The following is a 26,893-nucleotide window of genomic DNA, read 5'->3' as shown; positions in this document are numbered from 1 at the left end:
GCTCTTGTTTTGAAGGGCAACAGCTGGAACGCTGAGAGGTAACACCTGGCAAGTCGCCAAGAATCTAGTCTGTCGCGCATGCGCAGCCTAACCGGTTAACGCTGTAACGTACACATTTACACGAAAGTAGGCGACAGGCATTTCGCTCTTTATTTATTGATGACTTAGTTTTATGTCCGTGTAGTTTGTAATATGTGAAGTTCTCAAACAAGGTCTTGAAATAAAAGAATCTGCATTTACCCTCGCGCCCCACCTCGTCTCTGCTCTAGCAGAGAGCGACTCTGAGACGACGTGTCCGTCTTCACCACCGTGGGAACGCAGAGGTGTCGGTTTGCTGTTCCCGCGACATATTGGACGCTCTCTGCCGGCTGGTTGGAGCGCGCTCACCTGTATGTGCGCACCTGTCTGTGCGCATGGGGGCGGAGCTCCGCCGGGATACCGAGAGCCAGGAGAAGTGTGAACGCCACCACGTAGAGACAGAAATGACATGCCGCTGTGTAGATACGATCAATAATATACGACCGTTTAGTTGAATAAAACAACCTGACATTACTTATGTTGTAATCTGGCGCTATAGAGAACATGTCAGTGGGGCGGACCCCCACCCTGTTCTCATGGTATGGGAAACACTCGTAATTCCCACCGCTCCTGAAAGCGGCGGCCCTCACTGTCAACTTTTCTCCTTTTTTTTGCCGTCGCCATGGCAACGGATGCAGAGCCAGATACATTAGAAAGGAGGAATTACGTCTTTCAAGTTTTTATGATTTATTTATTCTGACAGATCTGGCGGGCCACAAATAACACATTATATGACCGATGTCGCGGGCCATATGAAATCTGACCGCGGGCCACCATTGGCTCGCGGGCCGGACTTTGGACACCCCTGGGGTATGTATTTCAGCCTGAAGCTCTCCAACAACGCGTCATCCTGCCTCAACACACGTCGACCAACTGGCCCTCTTACTGCAATAATCTACATGAAAATCAGGACCTGGTCCCAGGAGACCCTCCCCCCACACACACACAACACCACCACCCCCTCACCACCGGACAACTGCCAGGGCTCAGGGCCTCTGGTTTGGGGGTGAAGGTTGGAGGATATCGGGTGGCAGACAGCCGGCAGGACGTAAACGAAACGCTTTAATTTAATTTAATTGTTTAGTTTGATTAACTTGTGCTCGGGGGACATTCTGCAGAAGACATTAAAACTCTTTGATCATAATCAGCCAGAACATATACAGTTCATGTTTATCTACATGCTTGTTCTCATATCTTCACTCAGTATCACAGTGCATTTTTTAAAAACATTTATTTTATTTTTCAACACTTTTGTTTAACAGCGTGAGTCATTTCGACAGGATGGTTCAAGTGCGGCACAGAGTTTATTTTGAACTTGATTGGGGTCTGGTCATTTAAAAATATATAATTTATTTATATATATATATATACATATATATATATACATATATTTAAATATATATATACTTATATATATATATATTTTATACATGTATACACATTTATATATATATATATATATACTTATATAGATATTTTATATACATATATAAATATATATATATATCTTTATATTTACATAAATATATATATATACTTATATATTTTAGATACTTATATTTATATATATACATATACTTATATGTATTATATATATTCATATATATATAAATATATATTCATATATATATATACTTATATATTGTACATAGATAAATATATATTTATATTTATATATATATAATATATCTAAGTATATATACATACATTATCATTTTTTAATTATAATAAATTGGTATTTCTCTGTTGTATTAATCTTCTCCCATGTGAGACGCATGCTGCAGTAGATATGCGGCGACCATCGTGTCTCCGGTTAGGAGCCACAGAAGGATGACGTGAAGGCTTTCATTTGGGTCGGGTCTTAAGGACCCGGGTTCGGGTGTCGGGTTTGGAGCCTGTGCAGAACTCTTTGTGCACAAACATTTAACAGAAAGTGTTGTTAATCTGCATCTGGAAGCACAGACGGAAGATTATACGCAAAAAGACGATCAGGAGACACAAAGTCTTCAGAAACTATGAAGAGAATTTATCAACCTTACAGATTGTACATGATAAGAAAGATAATACAACGAAAATACCCGAAAGGGGTACAATGTTTCTGTTATAAGGTCAATAAAGAGGAAAACTGTTTGTATATATATATATATATATATATATATATATATAGCTGTGGGGCTTTTGTAAATATTATGATCTACTGTGAAGTCGTCATGTTGTTTTATCCTCTTAAACATCACAAAGAAATATTTTTTCTACCAGAATGTTTTGTATAAATATAAATATTTATATATATATATGTACATATATTATATATAAATGTATATATATTTATTATATATGTATTACATATAAAATATATATATATATATATATTTTATACATATATAATATATAAATGTATATATTATACATATATTTATATATAATATATCTATTTATATATGTATATATTATATATATATATATTTATATATATAAATACATATACATGTATATATATATTTATATGTATACATATTTATATACAGTATATAGACATATGTATAAAGAAGAATTGTGTGTTATATGACTAATACAAATAAAATATATCAGTGAATATTCATAAGTATTATGTTGTGTTTGGGAGAATGACTCTTTTAAAGATGTGTTTATATGATTTAATTAATCTTTAATGTTACTGCAGAGAATCAGATGTTTGTTCAGAGTTTTGTATTTGCCACTGAATTCACAAAGAACAGAAGAAGAAGAAGAAGAAGAAGAAGAAGAAGAAGAAGAAGTTGTCCAGGATCACAGTGGCCGACTAATGAAAGACAGGTGTGTGTATATGTGTGTGCAGACAGGACTGTGTTGGCTGATGTTCTCCAAGTCCTCTGAGGTCATGACAGGTTTTCCTTTAGTTAAAACAGGCCTCTGTGTGTGTGTGTGTGTGTGTGTGTGTGTGTGTGTGTGTGTGTGTGTGTGTGTGTGGGCATGTGTGTGTTTGTGTGTGTGTTTGTAGGGCTGATTACAGACCGATGTCCTCCATTTTCTTCTAGGTATGATGAGCTGCCTGCTCTCTTCCATGAGGAGGTCAGAGATCAAAGAAGGTCATGGTCTCGTACTCGGGACCTTTAGTCGGAGCCTCTTCCTCTAACAGATAATCAAACATGCATCTGTCAAATAATTATTTATTCATAAAGAACCAATATTTAATGAATGCAATGCATTGTGGGAATATAGTTACCATTACAATAACCATTGTTCACTATTGATTGGCTCTAGGGGAAGTCCAATCAGCAGGAGGCTCCACGGCCTCCACCATGAATCCAGAGAAGAGGAACCGCTTCTTGAAAGGTCAAAAGGTCAAACCAAGAACTCGGATTTCTGTTAATTGTCTAAAATGAACCTGATCAATGAACCTGACCACTGAACCTGATCTTCTTCTTCTTCTTCTTCTTCTTCTTCTTCTTCTTCTTCTTCTTCTTCTTCTTCACAGTATAACTATAAACATGGTCACAATCGTTTTGAGGGCGACGTGAACTCAAAAGAAGAAAATAGAGATTAAAAGAAGTTGTTTGTTTATTATTCGTCGTTCTAAATAATGAAGCGTGTTTCAAGACGCCGCTCCGTGAAGCGTGTTTTGAGTCCATCTCGAAGGATCCGGTTCCATCCGCCTTCCACTTCCCACTCGCGTTGGCGGTAAATTACACGACGTGTTGCGTGGAAAACTCGTTTACAGGGGACCGCATCTCTGTCCTCTCGGGACATTAGTCCAGGTTTAGGCTCAAGATAAAGTCTACGATGAGTTCAGGTGTATGTGATAGAAACAGACAAATGCCCATTGCCGCCACTGTGAGAACAAATTAGGATGTATCACTTACTATCTCATAATTATGACTTACTACCTAATAATTGTGACTTATCACCTCATAATTTCCACTTAGCCTACTATCTCATAGTTATGACATACTATCTAATAATTATGACTTACTATCTCACAATTTCCACTTACTATCTCATAATTTCCACTTACTATCTCACAATTATGACTTACTATCTCAGAATTATGACTTACTATCTCATAATTATGACTTAGCCTACTATCTCAGAATTATAACTTAGCATCTCATAGTTATAACTTAGAGCTTCATTGTTAGCTAGCTAGCTCAGGTAAGATTGATTTGGTACTTACTATATGTTAATGTGACACTATGCCTTTAGTTTGACCCACATGTTTAATTAAACTCAAAAACAGTCACAAAGTTTATTTATAAGTATTCAAAATGGAATCCATTTCCACTGTTTGAAACAAAGAGGACAAATAAAGTTACTTAAAAAAAAAGTCTCTCTAGTAGGCGTTCCTAGCCCACGTGACCTATCGCGTGCGCCGCTGCAGTCGGCCCCGCCCCTAACCGACGCGCAGCGCGAGACGGTTGCCGTGGCAGCCGCTGACAACACGGAAGTGCCCTGAAGATGGAGCGCAGCACGGCGGCTCGGTTCCACGACGCCGCGACGCACTTTCGAGTCTACGAAGATTACCTGGAGTCCCGAGTCACGCCGAAGGATTTGTTTTACTTAAAAGTGAGTCGCTGTTTAACACAACTGTGGACTTCTTACTCCCATCCTTTTTTTAAAATTGTTTACCCGAGACCAGTTACCTTTCCACGGCAACACCGAAGGGACAAATCACCTCCAATACACAACACGAGTCAGTCTGTTACACATGCAGCAGTAGACGGTGCAAAAACACAACACTTCTTCTTCTTCTTTTCTTCTTCTTCGAATATTAATACAACATCACATGGTTCAAATGTTGCTTTCAAGAAACACGATTGTCCATGTATTTGACTTGTTCTTCATGTATTTGCTGTGAACTAATCTAAGCATATGCATGCATTGAATATTGTATAAATATTTTTTAGGATTGTTAAATTGATTTTGGTTTTGTGGGTGTAGTGCACGTGTCCGCCCACCAGGTGGCAGTCACACACATGTTTGACATTCCGGCCTCATTTAAACATTTAAACATTTAAACTTTCCTTCACTGACATTTCAAAGCAGCAAAAACACGAAACATGTTGTTTGAGGTCTTTGTTGTGGTAGATTTGAGACGTGAAGTCTTCCACATGTGTGAGTTTAATGCATCTATGAAATGGAAATAGTCTTTATTTGGTTTATTTTATGAGGAGGAAGTGGCATCTTCATGAGCTCTCAATCTTAATTACGTCCTCTTCATTGTCCTCTTTTTTGTTGTTGGTCTTTTCAAATAGTTTAAGGCTTTAGCATTTTAAATGTCCCAAATCAAGCTTCTGGCCAGCAGGTGGCGGTCTTGCTGCTGCTGCTGCGGGCCACTTTGTTTGAACACCTGTGTCCACACCGAGAAGAGAGCCTCTCATAACTGAGCTGAAAATCAGTTGCAGTCAATCAGCCGCGTGTTGGGACACTGCGCAGCCATCCGGGTCCCCGATAAGCCCCGCCCCCTAATGACGCTGCTAATTATAAATCACATTCTGCTGTTGTTTAAAAAAGCTTTTAAAACGTTTTTTCCCCCTGAGGGTTGAGGTCCAGGTCCAGGTCCTTGGATCCAGGTCCTGGTGTGTGGACTCATTCAAACGTATTCAATCAGAATTGAGATGATGAAGACGAAGAGACTCAATGTCTGAGACTCTTTTATGGTGAGCCACATCAAAGATAAAGGGAAATATAACTTTTTACTCTAGGGATACGGACGCCGGCCACCGGCTCCTGAGGCCATGTGGCCGAAGCTTTGATAGCTGTAGGATTTGTCGGCAATATTTTGGTTTTTAGATGAAACGCTATGACTTTAATGACGGACGGTGATAGAAATACAGTGTAGCACACACACACACACACACACACACACACACACACACACACACACACACACACACACACACACACACCCACACTCTCCTCACCTGACTCCCCTCTCCTCTCCTATCTCCTCTTTCCTTGCCTGGCTCTCCTCCCTCTCTCCTCTCCTCTCTCCTATCCTCTTTCCCCTCTCCTCTCTCTTCCCTCTCCATCTCTCATCTCTCCTCCCTCCTCCCTCAGAGTGGGGAGGTGGCCCGTCAGCTGGTGGAGCTCGGCCACCAGGGCAGTGTCCTGAGCAGGGAGCAGTTCCAGGAGCAGAAGGCGGCGGCGCAGGCCGGCGAGGCCGCGAGGAGCGACGCCTTCTACGGCCGGAGCCGGCCGACGTGAGTTCAAACCCCGCTCGAGACACGGAGGAGGAGAAAAGAGGAAGAAGAAGAGTCTGATTGAGTCCGAGGTCATTAGGTTGTGTACGGTAAATACGATTTTAACAATGAACGGTTGAACGGAGGAAGTACAACACTCTTTTTTTTCCATTATTATTAGAGATGCACCGATCAGGTTTTTGGTGCCGATCACCGATCACTGAAATCAGTATCTGCCGATCCGATAATACCGATCACCGATCACGGTGTCGATTGAAGCATTCTATTTATTGTGTAGCATTATTGCCTTGGACTATGAGGAAATACATATATAAAGCAACTCAAACATTAAAGAAATTACAGATTTTTAAACATTTAGGACTTTTACTTTGAAAAAAAAAAATTGTCCTAATTGATACATTAAAATGGTTTGATTGCTATTGTAGGGGATTTCAGATATGTATGGACACATCTGCATTATTCATTAACTGGAACTCTTGGGGAAATCTATTTACAGGACTTTTTTTAACATACAAAAGTCTGACTTATTTTTATAAACTCTTCCTTGGTCCAGTAAAAATGTTTTAATGTTAGCATAAGTTAAGCTAAATCTCAGAAACGATCTATAAAGATACAAAATCAGTTCATTGTTTACTTGTATATGTTCGTGTATGATTTGTCGACATCTTATTTTGAAAACTGATGTTGTTTCACGTGGTTCTTTCCGCTAACTTTGCAAAACCGAATGTTGTCACTTAAATCCTTCCGCTAACTTTATCAAAACCCTCGCGCGCTCCCGATCGAATGCGTTTACCGTCAACATCAGTCTATAGGGGCAGACATGTGAGAGTCGGCTGAGTTGACCCAGAGATTCAACTCGGGGGACGGGGACGCCGCTCGGCGCGTGAGGATCCCCTCGTGGACCTCTCACTCTGCGGCCCTCGCCGGGCGCATGGTCTCCGTTGCGGTGCACGGCGATTGAAACGTCTCTGATAGTTCTCGCAGATGTTACGTCATCTGATCGGCCGTTTTGAGAACGCCGATCAAAACCGATAATGGGAATATCGGCCGATATGGATCGGCGCCGATCAGATCGGTGCATCCCTAATTATTATCTTTATTTAAGAGGAACTATGTACAGTTAAAACATAAATGTCACCATTTGATGCTCGGTACCAGATTGCAGCTTCAGCTAATTTGCATCTGTAGTCCCTTGACAGACCATAATGAACAGGTATGGTAAAGTGCAGTAAGGTAAAGTAAAGTACAGTAATGTATGATAAAGTGAGGTAAAGTAGTTTATTATTAGTGTAATAAGAGCTTTAAAGTGACATGTTCTCCCTTTCTTCCCTTTCTCATCCCCCTGATAAGACCCTGACCAGCGAGCCGTGACCTTGAGGTCAGTAGATGTTGAATATCTAAAGCACACGTATGTTGACATCTCTCTGAGCCTGCAGAGCAACATGTAGAGCTCTGCTCATCAGGGCCGGGCGGGGCATGACGTCTGGATCTTTTATAGCTTCTATAATCTCTTTTTTATGATTGCTTTTTATTTTATAACAAAAGACAGGATGAATGGAAGTCCATGTCCTCCACGGAAAGCGTTTCTTTCTTTGAACGAAAAAAAGGAAATCCAAATGAATGTAAACGAGCCGAATGAAAAAAAACACAACCCCCCCCCCCGAGGGGAAAGGATCACACAGATATTGTTCTCATTCTTGATAAAGCCATGTGGTTGTGGTTTCCCCCCTTTGATGACAAGCCAGAACAGACTCCAAACAACACACACACACACACACATACATAAATACACGCACACATGAACATACAAAAACACACACACACATACATAATGTGGACATACATAAACTACAAATGGTTCAAAACAGAGCTGCCAGATTAGCACTCCAGTGTTCAATTAGAACTAATACTGCATATATGCACTCTCGCCTGTCATGGTTCTCAGTTGAAACTCAACTTCACTTTTGTCTTCTCATGTTTTTCAGGAAAGTAGTATTTAATCAGACATCGGTATATTTCTTCAATCAGTTACACATTTAACAGACATAACCATAACACAAGGAATGCTAGTTTAGGTCAATTGATACCGCCAACCCCAAGAACTAACCTCCTCAAACGTACCGTTATCTATCGTGCAATTACCGCTTGGAACTTACTACCTCCTCGTTTAACTCACATGAGTAATAATTTGTCATTCAAAAAACAATTAAAGGCGCACCTAAGAACATTCACCACTTGACGTATTCTATTGCTTTTTAGTCATCTGATTTTCTTTTTCTTTGTATGAATTAAGTTGAATTGCATAACATAACATATATCTTATCCTTCAACTGTACTGAGCAAGATTAGCGGTCGCTAAGGCGTCAGCTAATGGGGATCCAATAAATAAACAAATAAACAAATAAACATACATATACCCACATACATACACACACACACACACACACACACACACACACACACACACACACATGCGGAGGTATCTAAACATTTACCTGCTTTAGGTGTTGAATTTGATTGAACCCTCAGATGCTTATCCAAATGTGCAGATGTCCCCCCCCTCATCCAAACTACTGTGAACATCGGTGACGCAGGTGTAACGGGAGCCTCCACACCTGCAGTTACGGTGAAATTAGGGCCGCCAAAGCCTTTCATCTTGTCCCGACAGGATCCGGGGGAACACACACCGGGAACCTTTCATGTGAGAAGCGTCTCCGTTCGCTATGAAATGCTCAAAGGTAGTCTCGTCAGAGTGGATTCCAAAATAAAAGCATCTGCAACCTTTTTGAAGGAGCTCTTATTTAACATCCTGGACATTAATAAAAGCAGAAAAGCCAGGAAGGAAGCCCCTCCCTCTCTCCCGCTGCGTGTGCTGCCATCGTATCTTCGTTGACATAGCCGTGCCAGGGCCGTGCGTGGTGTCAGCTGACAGCTGAAAAGAATAACAAATATAAATGATGCTTCCAATCTTGGATGTTGCACCTTTTATTAAGTGTATTCGTGCCAAAGATAGTTTATTTTATCCTGTAGAACGTTCAATGACACCTATGTGTATAATGCATCATTAAAAGTACTTCTAATGCTTTATAACCATCCTACTACACTAATAAGGTCAAATATCATCATCAGAATCCATGTCACTGACATTTATTTTTGTAAGCCCATGCCTACAATTCATTATAAACATTTGTGGAATATGTTATATGATTAAACTACAGTAGAGGATTATAATTATTGTTATATTATTCCTTTTTTAAGTGTAGGGGTGAATATTCAATACTCAAATTATAAAAAATATATCCGTGGAAATAAAATAGGAGTCGAGCAGACGTTCCTGTTCAGGATGACACGACAGCGTGGCCGGAATAGCGGCCATTTTGAATGCGTACCGTTTCCGCTGAGACTCCAGTTGTAGTTGGATCACTACGTTAGCAGATTAGTATGTGAGTAACTTAGTACGTTAGTAACTTAGCATGTTAGTAATTTAATACGTTAGCAACTTAGTACGTGAGTAACTTAGTATGTTAGTAACTTAGTATGTTAGTAACTTAGTATGTTAGTAACTTAGTATGTTAGTAACTTATCCTCACGCGCTTCTCATATCTCATGAAAAATCTGTTTTCGTTTCATTTCCACTTGTTACGTTTATACGCAACAAATGAATCCAACGTCGACTTCTCGTTTCAAACCTGGAAGTCCGTGGTGGAGTTTAGGCTAACTAGCTGTCAGCTATATTTAGAGATAAGGCTAACTTGCTATAATGAGAGTTAAGACTAACTAGCTTTCAGCTATAATTATAGTTAAGACTAACTAGCTTTCAGCTATAATTAGAGTTAGGACGAACTAGTTTTCAGCTATATTTAGAGTTAAGACTAACTAGCTGTCAGCTATATTTAGAGTTTCGACTAAGTAGCTGTCAGCTATATAGCTTTTCTACACTTTTTAAATGTAACAGGATTTGCAGCCCTTTTCCATCATTCCTTTCCTCTCTCCTCTGTGGTTTTGTTTTCTGATTGGACTCTTCCCCCCCCCCCCCGACCTCCTGCTATGGTCACATTGTGAAAACACGAGTCCCCGGATGCAACGTACCACCTGCAAAGCGGCCGAGCACAATCGGCACACTGTTTTCTGAAAACGGCAAACAAATCGGCCGCTGTGGCCGGTAAACAAACGCAACGCAGAATCCATCCAGATTAAAACTGAGTTTTTTATACTTCCCCCAAAGTCCTTTGCACCTGCACACTGATCCCCTGCATGCCCTCCCTGTGTCGGCCTTAACCTATGTCTCCCAGAGGCATGTCTTTACTTACCGCTCTGTCACTGCTCTGTGTCCACCCCCCCACCCCCCTCCTTTCTCTTCTCTTCAACCTCTCGGAGACCTTTAGTGCCTGCAGGTGTATAAATAGAGCTGTTTTCAATTAAGGGCTATAACCTCGCCCCGTAGCGTGCACATCCCATCAATGAGTGCCCCCCCCCCCCAACACACACACACATACTCTGCACCACCTGTGGTAATAAAATACCAGGGGAGTGGAGATAGGGCCCCGAATGCTAATCAGATGTCTGGTTCTTAAGGACAACACGCTCCTCCTGACAGCTCGGCTGTGAAAGGGGTTAAAGAGGTGTGTGTGTTTGTGTGTTTGTGTGTGTTTAATATTGGTAAAGCTTTGTATTAAAGTCCTTGTAATAAGCATTAGTTATGTATTGAAGTCCTTGTAATAAGCATTAGTTATATGTATTAAAGTCCCTGTAATAAACATTAGTTATAGGTATTAAAGTCCCTGTAATAAACATTAGTTATATGTATTAAAGTCTCGGTAATAAACACTAGTTATATGTATTAAAGTCCTTGTAGTAAGCATTAGTTATATGTATTAAAGTCCCTGTAATAAGCATTAGTTATATGTATTAAAGTCCCTGTAATAAACATTAGTTATAGTTATTAAAGTCCCTGAAATAAACATTAGTTATATGTATTAAAGTCCTTGTAATAAGCATTAGTTATATGTATTAAAGTCCTTGTAATAAACATTAGTTATATGTATTAAAGTCCTTGTAATAAACATTAGTTATATGTATTAATGTCCTTGTAATAAACATTAGTTATATGTATTAAAGTCCTTGTAATAAACATTAGTTATATGTATTAATGTCCCTGTAATAAGCATTAGTTATATGTATTAAAGTCCTTGTAATAAGCATTAGTTATATGTATTAAAGTCCTTGTAATAAACATTAGTTATATGTATTAATGTCCCTGTAATAAGCATTAGTTATATGTATTAAAGTCCCTGTAATAAACATTAGTTTTAGGTATTAAAGTCCCTGTAATAAACATTAGTTATATGTATTAAAGTCCTTGTAATAAGCATTAGTTATATGTATTAAAGTCCCTGTAATAAGCATTAGTTATATGTATTAAAGTCCCTGTAATAAACATTAGTTATAGGTATTAAAGTCCCTGTAATAAACATTAGTTATATGTATTAAAGTCCTTGTAATAAGCATTAGTTATAGGTATTAAAGTCTCTGTAATAAACATTAGTTATATGTATTCTGTTGAAGTGAACTAATTTCATTCTGACTAACAGATTTGATGAAAAGCCAATAAACAAAAATCCTGCAAAAAATAACAAATAAAAAGTTAATTTTTTTGTGTTGACAAAGTGAGAGAAGGTGAGAACAGTGAGAGATATTAAGAGAAAGTGAGAGAAAGTGAGAGAAGGTCAGCCCACCAGGACGTTGTTGTCAGCAGGACATACTTTAGTTATTTTATGTTATCGTCCATATCAGACGTCTTGATGTCTTTAAACATAAAAAAAAATATCTCGGACAAGAATAACATTTGTTATAAAGTCAAAGACAAACGAGAAGACACTGCTGAGCAGACAGGAGGCCTCCAGCTCCTCTTCGGCTCCTCTATGTTTTCGCCTCCTCTCCGTCTTCTCTCCGGCTCCGGCCCCGACTCGGGCCCGGCTCCGGCTTCTCTATGACTCTGCCTCTTCTCCTCTACTCCCTGGCTCCTCTATGGCTCTGGCTCTATGGCTCCTCTCCGGTTCCTCTCCTCTATGGCTCCTCTCCTCTCTGGTTCCTCTCCTCTATGGCTCCTCTATGGTTCCTCTCCGGTTCCTCTCCTCTATGGCTCCTCTCTGGTTCCTCTCCTCTATGGCTCCTCTCCGGTTCCTCTCCTCTATGGCTCCTCTCTGGTTCCTCTCCTCTATGGTTCCTCTCCTCTATGGCTCCTCTCTGGTTCCTCTCCTCTATGGCTCCTCTCTAGTTCCTCTCCTCTGATGGCGCGGCTGTGTCCAGACGCCGTCGAGGTAGCTCCGCGGAGATTGTGCGCTCTTTTTAGTTTTGTGTTTATTTTTAATGTTTTCTTTGCCACAAACACATCGGCACTAACAGCATACGACCACAGCACACTTTTGGACATAAACTTTTGCGCAAAACAAGGGTTTTTGTCCACTTTTTCCATCGATCCAGCGTGGCCGGCAGAGATCGACGAGCGAACCACATCAACAACAGTGGAGCCGCTACTACGGGAGAGCGAAAACATCGAGGGAAACGGAGCGGTCGGAACAGACTGAGTTCAAGCCCACCGTCCACCTCTGCCCAGCATCCTTCTTGCTAACGTCCAGTCTCTGGAAAATAAGATGGATGATGTTAGGCAAGGATCAGATTCCAACGGGACATGAGGACTGTAACATCTTTGTCTGCGGAAACATGGCTGACCCGCTGGTGCGGATCGAGTCATATGCCCAACCGAGTCCTTCTCTGTTTTCCGTGCAGACAGACGGAAGAGTCTGGTAAATCTAAGGGTGGAGGGGTTTGCTTCATGACTAACAACATGTGGTGCGACCCCAAGAACATTAAGACTCTTTCTCGTTCCTGCTCGCGGAACCTGGAACATCTGACGATCTGATCCCATCCATTCTACCTTCCCCCGGAGTTCAGCTCGGTCATCACCACAGCCGTCTACATACCACCACAAGCGGACACCGACATAGCACTATCGGACCTACATGATGTGTTATGTCGGCATCAGAACAAGTATCCCGACGCGGCTGTGGTGGTGGCTGGGGACTTTAACAGGGCAAACCTAAAAGTCATGCCGAACTTTCACCAGCACATTACGTGTGCTACCAGAGGGGAAAGAACGTTGGACCACTGCTATACGCCATTCAAGAGAGGCTACAAGGCTGTCTCTCTCCTCCGTTCGCAAATCAGACCATGCCGCCATTTTTCTGCTTCCAGAGTACCGACAAAAGATCGCGCGGGAAGCGGTAGTGACGAGGAACGAACGCGGTGGTCTGACCAATCAGAGGCTGAGCTACAGGACGCTCTGCGTGTCGTCGACTGGGACATGATCCAATCCAGTTCCAGTGACGCCAGCGAGTTTATGAAGTAGCAATGAGCCTCATAGCAACGCTTAGCGGACACCATCGTCCCACGGTAAAAGTTAGGGTCTTTCCTAACCAAAAGCCGTGGGTTGATAGATCCATCCGTGAAGCTGTGAACGCCTGCACTGCTGCCTATAACTCCGGTCTTGTATCCGCAACATGGACGAGTACAAGGCAGCGGTCTATGGACTGAGGAGGCGGTGAAGGAAGCCAAGAGGAGGTACCGAGACAGAGTGGAATCACAGATGGAGCAGCGACACCAGGCGCCTATGGCAGGGGCTACGGACTATCACAGACTACCAGAGCAGACCCCGCTATGGTGAGTGCCGACGCATCCCTAGCGGACGACCTGAACTCATTTTATGCACGGTTTGAGGCTAGCAACAACAGCGCTAGCTCGCCGGCTAACAACAACACCGTTAAGCGTAGCCGAGGTGAGTTCTACCGCTGGGGATGAACACACACTCTCTGTGACCGAGCACAGTGTGAGGAGGGCTCTGTTGAGGGTGAACACCAGGAAAGCTGCAGGTCCAGATGGCATATCTGGGCGAGTACTGAAGACCTGTGCTAATCAGCTAGCTCCAGTGTTCACCACAATATTCAACCTCTCCTGGCTGAGTCCGTGGTCCCCGCCTGCTTCAAGAGATCCACTATTGTCCCTGTGCCCAAGAATGCTTCTCCAGCATGTATGAATGACTACCGACCGTGGCCCTCACCTCGGTGGTCATGAAATGCTTTGAGAGGCTGATAAAGGACTACATCTGCGCCTTCCTCCCTTCCTCCATGGACCCGCTGCAGTTTGCTTATCGCCCAAACAGATCCACGGATGATGCTGTCTCCCAGGTACTGCACACCACACTCTCTCATCTGGACAGCCAGAGGGGGCTATGTGAGACTGCTGTTCATTGATTATAGTTCAGCTTTCAACACCATAGTCCCTCCAGACTGGCCGGCAAGCTGATTGAGCTGGGACTGAACACCCCTGTGTGCTTGGATCCTGGACTTCCTGACCGCCAGGCCACAGGTGGTCAGGGTGGGCAGACACACCTCCAAATCCCTCACCCTGAACACAGGATCCCCCCAGGGTTGCGTCCTCAGCCCCTACTGTACTCCCTGTACACACATGACTGTGTGGCCAGGTTCAGCTCCAACACCATCATCAAGTTTGCGGATGACACAGTGGTGGTGGGCCTGATCTCCGACAACGACGAGAAGGCCTACCTGGAGGAAGTTGCTGATCTGTCACTCTGGTGCCAGGACAACAGCCTCATCATGAATGTCACCAAAACTAAGGAGCTGATTGTGGACTTTAGGAGGGTACAACAACAGAGGACGTACTCACCACTGGGGATTAACGGGACTACTGTGGAGAGGGTGAGCGGGTATAAATACCTGGGAGTCCACATCACCGAGGATCTGACATGGTCAACGAACACAGACACTCTGGTGAGAAAGGCAAGGCAGCGCCTCTACCACCTCAGGCAGCTGAGGAAATTTAAAGTTTCCCAGAGGATCCTTCAGTCCTTCTACTCTGGAGCTGTAGAGAGCGTCCTGACAGGAAGCATCACAGCCTGGTTTGGCAACTGCTCCGCTCAGGACAGGAAGGCTCTCCAGAGAGTAGTGCTCGGCTGAACGCACTATTGGAACTACACTCCCCACCCTGCAGGACTTGTACACCAGGAGGTGCAGAACCAGAGCCGGCAGGATCATGAAGGATCCTCACCACCCCAACAACAGACTGTTTCAGCTGCTGCGGTCAGGCAGGCGCCTCCGTAGTCACGCTGCAAGAACAGAGAGACTGAGACGGAGTTTCTTTCCTCAGGCCATCAGGATTGTGAACTCCGACCTCACCAGGACCCCCACATAGACCCACACAACTGCCCCTCTTAGGCACACACACACACACACACACACACACACACACACACACACACACTTACTGTAAATATTGTGTTGTTTTTTTATTGTAAATAGTGTGTACTTGTTGCCCTTGCACATTCCTGCTGAGCATTGCCACTTTCATTTCACTGCACACCCTGTGTGTGTATGTGACAAATAAAACATCTTGAATCTTGAATCTTGAATCTCTGGTTCCTCTCCTCTACGGCTCCTTTCCGGTTCCTCTCCTCTATGGCTCCTCTCCGGTTCCTCTCCTCTATGGCTCCTTTCCGGTTCCTCTCCTCTATGGCTCCTCTCTAGTTCCTCTTCTCTATGGCTCCTCTCTGGTTCCTTTCCTCTATGGCTCCTTTCCGGTTCCTCTCTAGTTCCTCTTCTCTATGGCTCCTCTCTGGTTCCTCTCCTCTATGGCTCCTTTCCGGTTCCTCTCCTCTATGGCTCCTCTCTAGTTCCTCTCCTCTATGGCTCCTCTCCGGTTCCTCTCCTCTATGGCTCCTCTCTGGTTCCTCTCCTCTATGGCTCCTCTCCGGTTCCTCTCCTCTATGGCTCCTCTCTGGTTCCTTTCCTCTATGGCTCCTTTCCGGTTCCTCTCCTCTGTGGCTCCTCTCTAGTTCCTCTTCTCTATGGCTCCTCTCTGGTTCCTCTCCTCTATGGCTCCTTTCCGGTTCCTCTTCTCTATGGCTCCTCTCTAGTTCCTCTCCTCTATGGCTCCTCTCCGGTTCCTCTCCTCTATGGCTCCTCTCCGGTTCCTCTCCTCTATGGCTCCTCTCTGGTTCCTCTCCTCTATGGCTCCTCTCTGGTTCCTCTCCTCTATGGCTCCTCTCTAGTTCCTCTCCTCTATGGCTCCTCTCCTCTCTCCGGGCCCAGAAGTCCATGTCAGCACATGTTCTGACCTCGCGTGCTCACAGCAGCCCGGCAAGCTTTTCCATCAGACTCCCCGCGATCTCCCCACAGTCCAGAAACCACAGCCAGGCTCATTGTCCATTGTGCTGGCTGCTTTTTTTTTTTTACAAGTCTACCTCAAGATTTCTCCTCTCCCTCTAAACCCTCTACGACTCTCTCTCTCGCTCTCTATATATATATAATGTAAAAAAGCGAGCTATCACTGGCCGTGCCAAGTACAACCTGCGCCACGAACACGCACAGTGGATACAGATTTCAACCCTCCAGATGCTCAGAGAAAATGAGATTGTGGAAGTGACTGACACGAGAAGCCAAACCCCCGCCACTCTCTTCATGGCTGCAGCCGAGGGGGAGATGTGTGTGTGTGTGTGGGGGGGGGGGGGGGACTGGTCTCCATTACACGTGCTGTCAAGCCAATTGCCTCTGCCGGCTCTTTGTGATTCTGGGCCGGGGGTGTGTAGCTCTGGAGCGCTCGCCCTGTAGAAACGATGTCCAGAGACACACTTCCTGCCAGGGCTTAGAGCTCGCCACCATATCCCACCGTGCAGCGCGTAGATCACGCCCGGCTTCGGGGAACCAGCTGGTGGCGGGTGGCGGCTAATAAAGAACCGAGCTGTCGTTGGGACTCCAACGTTTCTACGTCCTGGACGTCGTACCAGATTTTTTTAGATTAACGGCCTGATTTATGGAGCTTCTGCCTTCGCTCACTGGGTGGGTGGAAGACACCAAAACGAAAGAAAAGTTACCCACACACTCTGCGTGGTAACACAGGATGTAAACGGGACCCAAATCTTTTAATCTACTCACCCAAACCTTTTGTTGCTCGTATTATTGATTTCCCGAACTAGTTTGCACATTTCAAACTGAACATAACATACAATGTGTCAATTATCTCAGAATGGTTATAGGACTACGATACATAGAAAAACAAAGAAATAGCTTATGATTCAAATTTTATTTCTGGCCCGCATTGAGGAGAACCACATGTTCACCGGCACAGGTTCTTAAAAATATCACTCTGTGTTATTTTAGGAGGTCTGGATTAATTATCTGTTATGCGCTATTGAGTGAAAATGTTAGGGAGAATGTTTGTGCTGTTATGCACAAACGAAATAACACAATGATTAATGGGTAAAAGTACTTTAAAGTACTTGTAATTGACCCAGAGGAATGACACCAAAACCTGCTGGTTAGAACTATTAGTCAGTTTGTCAATTAGTCAATGTTTCACTAGCTAGACCGATGGTTCTCAACCTTATTCCAGTTATGTACTACAGTATAATATCCATCTTTGTTTTCCTGCAGTAAATTATATTAAGTCTTAGCATTTCACAAATTTACCTGATTTATTAAAGTCAGATTATATTTTTCACTATCAAGTTTTTCGGAGTCTTGACCGAATTTTGACGTTTCCCGATTATTATTTTACATAATGTGAAATATTTTATTCAGCCGAGTACCCCCTGACCAGTGCAAAGGATTTTGGGTTGAAAAAAAGATCTAAAACGCAGCGTTTTGCATATAATATATAATAAATTAAATTCAGTTTACGAACCTACACTTGTACTTTATTGAATATTTATTAAATAACTATTTTCAAAGTTTTTTTTAATGGATGTTTATTTTAAAAATACATTTAAAACAAATCTCACATACCTCCTAGAGGGCCTTCACGTACCCCCAGGGCTCCACGTGCCACCATTTGAGAACCACTGACCTAGATGACACTGAAAATACTAGTCGGTTAAATATCCATTATTTTATTAATGTCCAGATTAAAACTACATATTCACATACTTAGATTAACAAATTCAAAATATTTCTGATGACATACTTTATAGATTGAATGGTACAGTTTTTACTGTTTTTCGTACTTTTAAACTAGTCGACTATTCTAAGTTTAAGCTTAGAATCAGTCTTGAGGAACAATTCTCCATTTATAACCCAGTTTACATCTCAATGTCCAAATACTACAACACCAACATATTATACACCACTGTTGAAAAGTTTGGGGTCACCGAGACAATTTAGTGTTTTCCATGAAAACTCACACTTATAATATAGTCATAGTTAAAATATAGTCAAGACATTGACACGGTTAGAAATAATGATTTTTATTGTAAATATTAATGTTGTTCTTCAAACTTGTCGCTCAAAGGAAGGCCAGTTTTATAGCTTCTCTCACTAGCATAACTGTTTTCAGCTGCGCTCACACAAGAATGGTTTAAAGGTTTTTTTACCCCTCCGTTAGTCTTCTAAGGCGATAACACAATGTACTATTAGAACACTGGAGATGGGTCTCTGTACACCTATGTAGAGACTTCATTAAACACTAGAGAATACTCATTACCACATTAACCATGTAGAGAGTGTATTTTTTATTCATTTAATGTTATCTTCATTGAAATAAAAACAGTGCTTTGAAAAATAAGGACATTTCTAATCTTCTTTTTTCTTTTCTAAGTGTAAATACAGGGTCATCGTTGTCATTTTTAAACCCAACTGGTCCTCCAGTCTCATCTTTACGTCCCTTAGTTGCTCAGGCTCATTTTAAATGAACGAAGAGCGCTTCATATTTGCTTCTCACACCCTACACCAGGCCTATTCAACTAGCAGCCCGCGGGCCGGATGCGGCCCGTTTGAGTTTAACTCTGGCCCGCAAGACTGCCTGCAAATCACTATAGCTTGGTAAGAAAAAATAAAACTGACGGACACGCCTCTTTTATACATTGAGACATCTAACCCAGAGCCATCGAGTTTCACTGTTGCCTCAACCAAACCCCCCCCCCCCCCCCCCCGTCAACAATCGGCTCGCGCGCGACTCTCACTAGCACCCCCCCCCCCCTCCCGTCAACAATCCTTCTCGGCTCGCGCGCGACTCTCACTAGCAACCCCCCCCCAACAATCCTTCTCGCACAGGTGAGCATCGGGTGCTGATTTGATCAATATTCTGTGCGGCCCTCACACCCCCCGTGATTTTCTTATTCGGCCCACTTGCTACTGAAGTTGAATAGCCCTGCCCTACACCCTCACATCCTACACCTTCGCATCCTGCACCCTCGCATCCTGCACCCACACACTCAAGCGGTCCTTGATCTTTGATCACATTGGATAGAAACCACTTTGACCTAAACCAAAAGGCCATACATAGCGCAGCCCCCCCCCCCCCCCCCCCCCCCGATGAAGGGCAGGAAGTGGCTTCCACATCATATAGCTCTGGTAATCAAGTTGAAAGCCCAACTGTGATCTTTTCTCTTTGTACTTGTCCATGGAGGATGTGTGTGATGGATTACGTGGTCTGTTTGGAGTACGGGGGTCTCTTAATACAGTGTTCAACTCTATCTTGGCTCATGACATAAAAGAATAAAGACTTCTTGCAAGGCATGGTTATTTGTAGAGCACATTTCAACAACAAGGCAATTCAAAGTGCTTCACATAAAAGCATCAAAACATCATGCAAAACAAGATTACAAAACAATTAAGAACATTAATTCAAACATTAAAAGGTTAGAAAGCAAGTAATGCATTAGTGAGATGCAGACATTGATTGATGTCCTTAAATCTGCTTCAATTAAAGGCAACCGCAAACAAAAAAGTCTTCAATCTGGATTTAAAGAGTTGAGGGTCTCTGAGGGTCTCAGCAGACCTGCAGCATTCAGGGACCTTGTTCCAGATGTGTGGATCAGAAGACTTGAACGCTGATTCTCTGTGTTTAGTTCTGACACTTGGACCAGGAAGTAGACCAGTCCCAGACCACCTGAGGGGTCGGGATGGTTCATAAGCAGGGTTTTTCCTGCATAGAGAAAATGTGGGCGAGCGCCTAAGCCGTTTTCCCGAACGCCTATGACAAATCCCGAGCGCCTAAGGGCTCGATCACACCAGACGCGCCTCTCAAAAAACGCGTAGCCCGCAAAACCATTGATTCCCTATGGTACGGCGCGACTTTCAGACGCGCCTTTTAAATGCCACGCGGCGCAGGTTTTTTGCGTTTTTCAGGGGTGGTTAAAATTTAAAATATTCTCAACTTTAAGAGCGAGGTGCGGAGGCTCACAGCTCATCAACGTCACACTCGGCCAATGCAGCCAATCGAATCAAGCAGGAGGCTTTCCTATCTGTTTTCCGGAGGAGAACCTCATATTATATATTATATTAGCGGTATTTAATTACGAAGCTCTTTATAATTCTAAATCTAAACACGACTCAAACTGACTCCTGCTCGGTCGGAAGTGAAACTGAAAGCCTCGCCATCGAGACACAATTGGCGGAATAGATGGTGGTGTTCGCCGTACTCTTTCCTTTCTTTTTAAAAATATCTTAAACCCAAAATCAACGATTGGTTGCGCACGCAGGTCCATTTCACAGGTGCACCGCGCTGTTTTGCCCGGCAGGTTTTTGACAAGGCAATTTTGGTGCGGCTGCGTTTTTTAGAGTCGCGTCTGGTGTGATTGTGCCCTAAGGCAAAAAAAACTCTGCGATGGAAAAAAAACAAAAAACTGTGTTCATCACGTGCATGTCAGCGAATATGTTCTCAATAGTATGTTTCAAGTAGGCTACAGCCGAACCCTCATTCTGTTTTGATCAATAGTAATCGAGTTGATAAGCTTGTCTTCTTGTCTGATCAATACGCAACTGTGAGGTGCGCGAATGGACAGAGCGGCCAGCTGCTGATCACTCAACAGCCCGACGTGCACAAATACACCTGTACAAATGCAAATGAAATTTCCACTCAAAATGCTGACAAAAGTTTGATTAACGATTTCCAACGCAGCCTCCATTGGTATTATTAACATGGAATCATAATATATAGTGTAGGCACGAAGAAAATAAAAGGAAATTGCAAAACACCTGGGAATAAATAAATTGATTAGAATATATATATAAAGTTCTATGTGCTCGCTATAACTTCTATTGGAGCCGTTAATCACTCGTGCAATGCATGTCCGCGAATATGTTTAATAGTATTTTTCAGGTACTGCCGAACCCTCGTTCTGTTTTGAGCAATAGTAATCGCGTTGATAGACAGATCGAGTGTGTCTTCTTGTCTGATCAAGACTGATTTATGAAAAAAACAAAAATACATAGATGTCTGCTAATTACGGTGACATGGCAACACAGACACAAAACATTTTTTGGGAGCACCGAAGACCCATTTTGACCCAGGAAAAACCCTGATAAGGTAGCAGCAGATCACAAATGTGTTCAGGCCTTGAACCATTCAGTGCTTCATAAACCAGTTCTTTGTTGGACAGGAAGTCAGTGCAAAGACCTCAGAACTGGACTGATGTGATCCACTTTCCTGGTCTTAGTGAGGACTCAGCTGCAGTTTTCTGATGGACTTTTTACAGAGACCTGTGAACGCACCGTTACAGAAGTCTACTGAAGATGAACGCATGGACAAGTTTCTCCAAATCCTGTTGAGACAAAAATCTTCTGATCCTTGATACATTATTCAGGTGATAGGCTGATTTTGTGATTGTTTTGATATTAAGGTCTTATTCCATAACTAAACCTAGATTTCTGCCTCGGTCTGTGGTTTTTACATCAGAGATTGAAGCTGAGCGCTGACTTTTTGATTGTTCGTCCATTGGGACCAGAAACAATGACTTCTGTTTCAACTTTATTTAATTGAAGAACATTCTTTAATTCATTTAGCCAGTCCTTGTATGGGGTTATAGTTCCCTGCAGGTGATATACTTATGTATATTTGTGTGTCGTCTGCATAATTATTTGTTTATTTTCAAAATCTGAGCCAGTGGAAGCATGTAGATGTTGAATAGAAGAGGTCCCAGTATTGAACCTTGGGGAACGCCACCTGTCATCCTAGTCCAGTAACCAAACTAAACCATGTGAATATGACTAATTCATTGTCTGGGGGCACGTTTTGCTGTTTGCAACCCCCTTTTTGTCTAGCCCTGCTAATATTTCATGTCTGTCGCCTTGTTTTAATAGATTTTTGTGTGTGTGCATGACTGTAGTTTTGGACAGGAAAATGTAGTTCCATCTCTTAGGCATTCCCAGCAGCAACCAGAAAAAATAAATAAATAAAGTCCTTGCTCAAGAACACTTGGACATGCCGGTGGATCGAACCGGCTTCCTTGTTGTTGCAGGATGAGTCGCAGCCGCTCCCGTAACAAATAGATCTGTCACAATTTACTCGCCCAGGAAATTCTTCGCTAATCAGCTGCTGAAACGAGTTGAAACAATACTCTTGAACTGTTTCACGTGTGTTGGTTTTGCTTCACGTTGTAAGATAATACAACTAATGAGGAAGAAGAAAACCTCACTTCTGACATGTGCAAGACAGACAGCAAGCTTGTTTTTTCATTTACAGGACTGGCATCGCGGTAGATATCCTTTTTCCTGCAGCTCCATCCAAACCGGCACATCACATTTCACTCCCTGACTCCGTGTGTTTGGACTGTTGTGTCCATCGCTGCATGTTCCCCCCAAAAGTGAACACGTCTAATTTTGGTGCAATAAGCTCAGTATGAAGACGATGACATTGATTCCTTTGAGCCCCCTTTTTCAAACCCACCAGGCGGGCGATGTGCAGCCACATTACACAGAGAACGCTCAGGTAGAATATCATGCGTGGCACATGTGGAACTGATACATCCAGCTCATTGTAATCAGAGGTGACAAGAGGATTTTTTTTTCTGTAAAAAAAGGCCAAAATAAAGTAAATTGTCATGCTGTGTGGAATTTCCCTCGACGTTGTCCGCCCGCCCAAACAAATATTTCCAAGCATGGCGAGGAAAAATATTCTGGTCCAGTGTGTGTTGTTCCTTAAGAAATCAATGTGTTATTATTTAAAAGTTCCCGCCTGACACCCTGTCGAAAAGCTTCTATCTGGCTTGAGAATAAAACCAAGAAATTATTTCAAAAGCGTGACATCTGCAGCGCATCGTGAAAAAGAAAAATCCCAATTTGTACGTTCGCGGAATATTTATTTGCTAAACGAAGGCTGCGAATTAAGAAGGAATGCTAACCCCTACCTCCTGCCCCCCATCCTCAGCTCAAATAACTTTTTAATGGCATTCCATTAATTACCATGGCACAAAGAGGACTCGACCCGATACAGATCCAGTTTGTTTGGCGAAGGGTGATGAAATTGAACAAAAGCTGGCGACGTGCTCTACCGTATATTGAATTTCTGAACTATTCCCTGAAATAAGTGTAGCTCCTCCTCTCAGCTGTGCAAACAGCTAGCGGCTCGGTCTTTGAGTCCAACGGCTGCAGGTCGATGACACGCAGGTGTGTGAACACGTGCAGCAGGAAGCACGTCGACGGCGTCAAAGTGCGTTCAAGAGAGACGGCAAGAATTTACATCGGGGAAGCTACTTCTGGTTTGTAAATATTCCTTCAGCATCAAATAATCACGTAACGGTGCCGTAAAAGCTAAATTTAAAAAACCTAACTAAGTATTTCTTGATCTTTTCTGAACCTAACAAAGTGTTTAACGATCTTTTCCTAAAGCTAACTAAGTGTTTCACCATCTTTTCTTTTATCTAAGTATTTCACGATCTTCTCCTAAACCTAACTAAGTGTTTCACAATCTTTTCCTCAACCTAACTAAGTGTTTCACGATCTTTTCCTTAACCCAATTAAGTGTTTCACGATCTTTTTCCTAAACCTAACTAAGTGTTTAACGATCTTTTCCTAAACCCAATAAAGTGTTTAACGATCTTTTCCTAAACCTAACTGAGTGTTTCACGATCTTTTCCTAAACCTGACTAATTAAAAAGGGAGCACAGCGTCACAAAAACCATCACGTGGACACATACTTCTTCTGCATATCAAATAAAAAATGTTTTCAGATGAGGTTTAAAAAAAACATTACATATGTTCAAAGAATCAAAAATATACGTTAGCCGTCAGTTCCTGAAAGAAACTAGTAATGCTTGTTACTAGCAGTTTTTAACCGTTAACACCGTTTTTTTGGGACAAAATAAATCAACAGATTGTATGTCGCGATGCAGTTATTCAAGTTGCTGCAAAATTGAACAAAATAATTTGTGGCGCAATCCAGATTGTGTTCACTGACAAAAGAGTCGCCTCTGGCCTCCACCATGAAATCTGGTCCATCCACAAAATGTCCAAATGAAGGGGAGAGAAAGAACACGGGTCATTATTCAAGTGAATAACTGCATTTTTATTTAAAATAAATGTATACATCTGCACATTAGAATCATCCAAGCTAAAAGATATAAGAAATGCACCAACGTCCAGAACATGTCTACAGGGTTATGGAGTGTTGTACGAAGAATAGACATTTTTTAAAACATGGCTTTAGGAGGCTAATGATGGAGGAAGAGGGCCCCTGGCTTTTGGAATCTGTTTAAATACACCGCGTAAACACACTTGTGCAGCAACAGCTGTTCACCCCCAACAGAGGTGGTGGCCCGGCTCTCACAGCGACCTATTCGTGATTCAGTTTTTGGCCGTGTGGCGTTTTCACGCCGGAGTTATTGGCACAACACCGCTGTGTTGACGGCAGGAGTTATGCAACTCCTGCAGAGTGCATTTCTTTACTGTTTAGTGGCGAGTGCAACGAGGTATCGATGGAGCATCTGACATTCATTTTTTGATACGCGTTGATACTTGATCATTTTTATGGTTGCTATTTTAACACTTTATTTTAAACCTAAGTGTTTCATGATCTTTTCCTAAACATAACTAAGTATTTCACGATCTTTTCCTATACCTAACTAACTATTTCACTAACTTTTCCCGAACCTAACTTTTGCTAAACTTCACGAAGTATTTCAACATATTTTCCGAAACCTAACTAAGTGTTTAACGATCTTTTCCTAAACCGAACTAATTATTTCACAATCTTTTCCCGAAACTAACTTTTCCTAAACCTAACGAAGTGTTTCATGATCTCCACTAAACCTAGCTAAGTAGTTTTGTTTCTTAAACCTTCCTGTGAAGACGGAAGTTTGTTTTTTAAAGACTGTGTGCGTGTGACGAGTAGAAATGTAAACCTTTTGCTGGATTTCGGCGTAAAAGTTTCACGTTTTGTAAGATGTCGTGCAAACCATCGTACAAAGATACGTTGGGTTCAAGTTAACGTGAGCGAGCCGAGCTTTCAGTTAGTCGTAATCTCTGCACCGCCAGATGCCACCAAATTCTACACGCCGGCCCTTTAAATAATAAAGAGCTTCATGAAAAGTAATTCCACGTCTTAGAAAGACGTACTTCTTTTTCCAAGAGCCAGATGTCGACCATTCACATCCCTCCCTTCTCATGCCGGGGCCCACCTGCCTCGACCACAATCCCCAAAAAGCAAGACTCTTTAAACTACATCCCGGCGAGCTCAATACTTCGTCATTAGCCTCTAATAACCATCATTTAATAGTGACGTTCTTGCTAAATGAGGCTTGATAAGAAATTCGTTAATTGACGGGGAAACTCAAAACTCGCTGGTGTGTTTCTGCTGAAGTATTATTCACTCTCCGTGACTGTGTGTGTTGCTTTAGCTACTGGATGGGAGGGTAACCCCAGTCACTTGCCTCCTCCTCAACACCTGTGTTTACTTTGGGGCCTCACCCCCCCCCCCCCACATGACCCAGCAGCAATCCTTCACTCACTCAGGAGGTTCCAGCCTTCAAGTATATGCTGCCCGTTGCACTTTTACCACCGTGTGATTTCTCCAAACGACGCATATGAATTACAGTCCTTTCCCAAAAATGTTAGTGGATTTAAACATTTGGGTTCCTGTTCTCTTTCACTGTGAGGATAAGCTAAGCTAATAGCAGGTTGGGGTTGGCCTGGTCGGGTTTGGAAAGTTAACGTGAGAATACAATCGAACTTTCTCTGGACTGTGAAGCCGACACAACCGGATTCAGTAGTTTTGAATATTCAGCAGGAAAAGAAACAGATTTATGACGGGGGAGGGGCGGGGGGGTCGACCTAACAGGTGTTTGAGAGGTTTGGGGGATTATTGCTTCAGCACTTTTTCTTTTCCGTGTACCGAAAGCTGACTTCTTCTTTGTTTGTTTAATGTCCTGATTCTAATCATAATGTTGCTCATTTTCAGAGTGTTTTTTTAAAACTTAGTTCTTTTGCAGCTGTGTAGCTTTCTTGTACATGTTGGCTTCTTTTTGGTAAAATAAAGGGGTTTAATTTCTGAAAGTAAGCTATCCCCCCCAAAAAGTACTGCTTTGTTATTGGTTCTGAAAATAAGGTATTTTATGGAAGAATTGCACGTTGTACCTGATTTTCTGTTTCGTTCCTAGTATTCTTGAGCGAGGCACAATGCACTTGGATTGTCAGAAAATGCTTCAAGGATAGAAAAGCTTGAGCTTCAGATTTAAAACAATTAAATGGATGAAAATAAGTGAATATATATCACTTTGGGGATTTGACTGGGGTCACAGCACACACTTGTAAAACATCAAGATAAAATCATAAATA

The 26,893-nt window shown here is 42.5% G+C and overlaps 1 protein-coding gene across 1 annotated transcript in view; it reads left to right on the top strand.

Annotated features, from left to right (window-relative positions):
* Window positions 1-4,530: 4,530 nt before the first annotated feature.
* The window catches only part of cfap299 (cilia and flagella associated protein 299), an 80,049-nt gene continuing 57,686 nt past the window's right edge, over window positions 4,531-26,893 (top strand). Inside the window, exons 1-2 of the mRNA XM_056419407.1 lie at window positions 4,531-4,638; window positions 6,133-6,275. Of these exons, the coding sequence (XP_056275382.1) occupies window positions 4,531-4,638; window positions 6,133-6,275 (251 nt within the window). The remainder of the gene's footprint in view (window positions 4,639-6,132; window positions 6,276-26,893) is intronic.

The sequence above is a fragment of the Pseudoliparis swirei genome, chromosome 7, assembly GCF_029220125.1.
Source record: "Pseudoliparis swirei isolate HS2019 ecotype Mariana Trench chromosome 7, NWPU_hadal_v1, whole genome shotgun sequence".
Classification (NCBI taxonomy): domain Eukaryota; kingdom Metazoa; phylum Chordata; class Actinopteri; order Perciformes; family Liparidae; genus Pseudoliparis; species Pseudoliparis swirei.
Note: the sequence above shows the minus strand (reverse complement) of the source record. Positions and strands in the feature narration are given on the sequence as shown.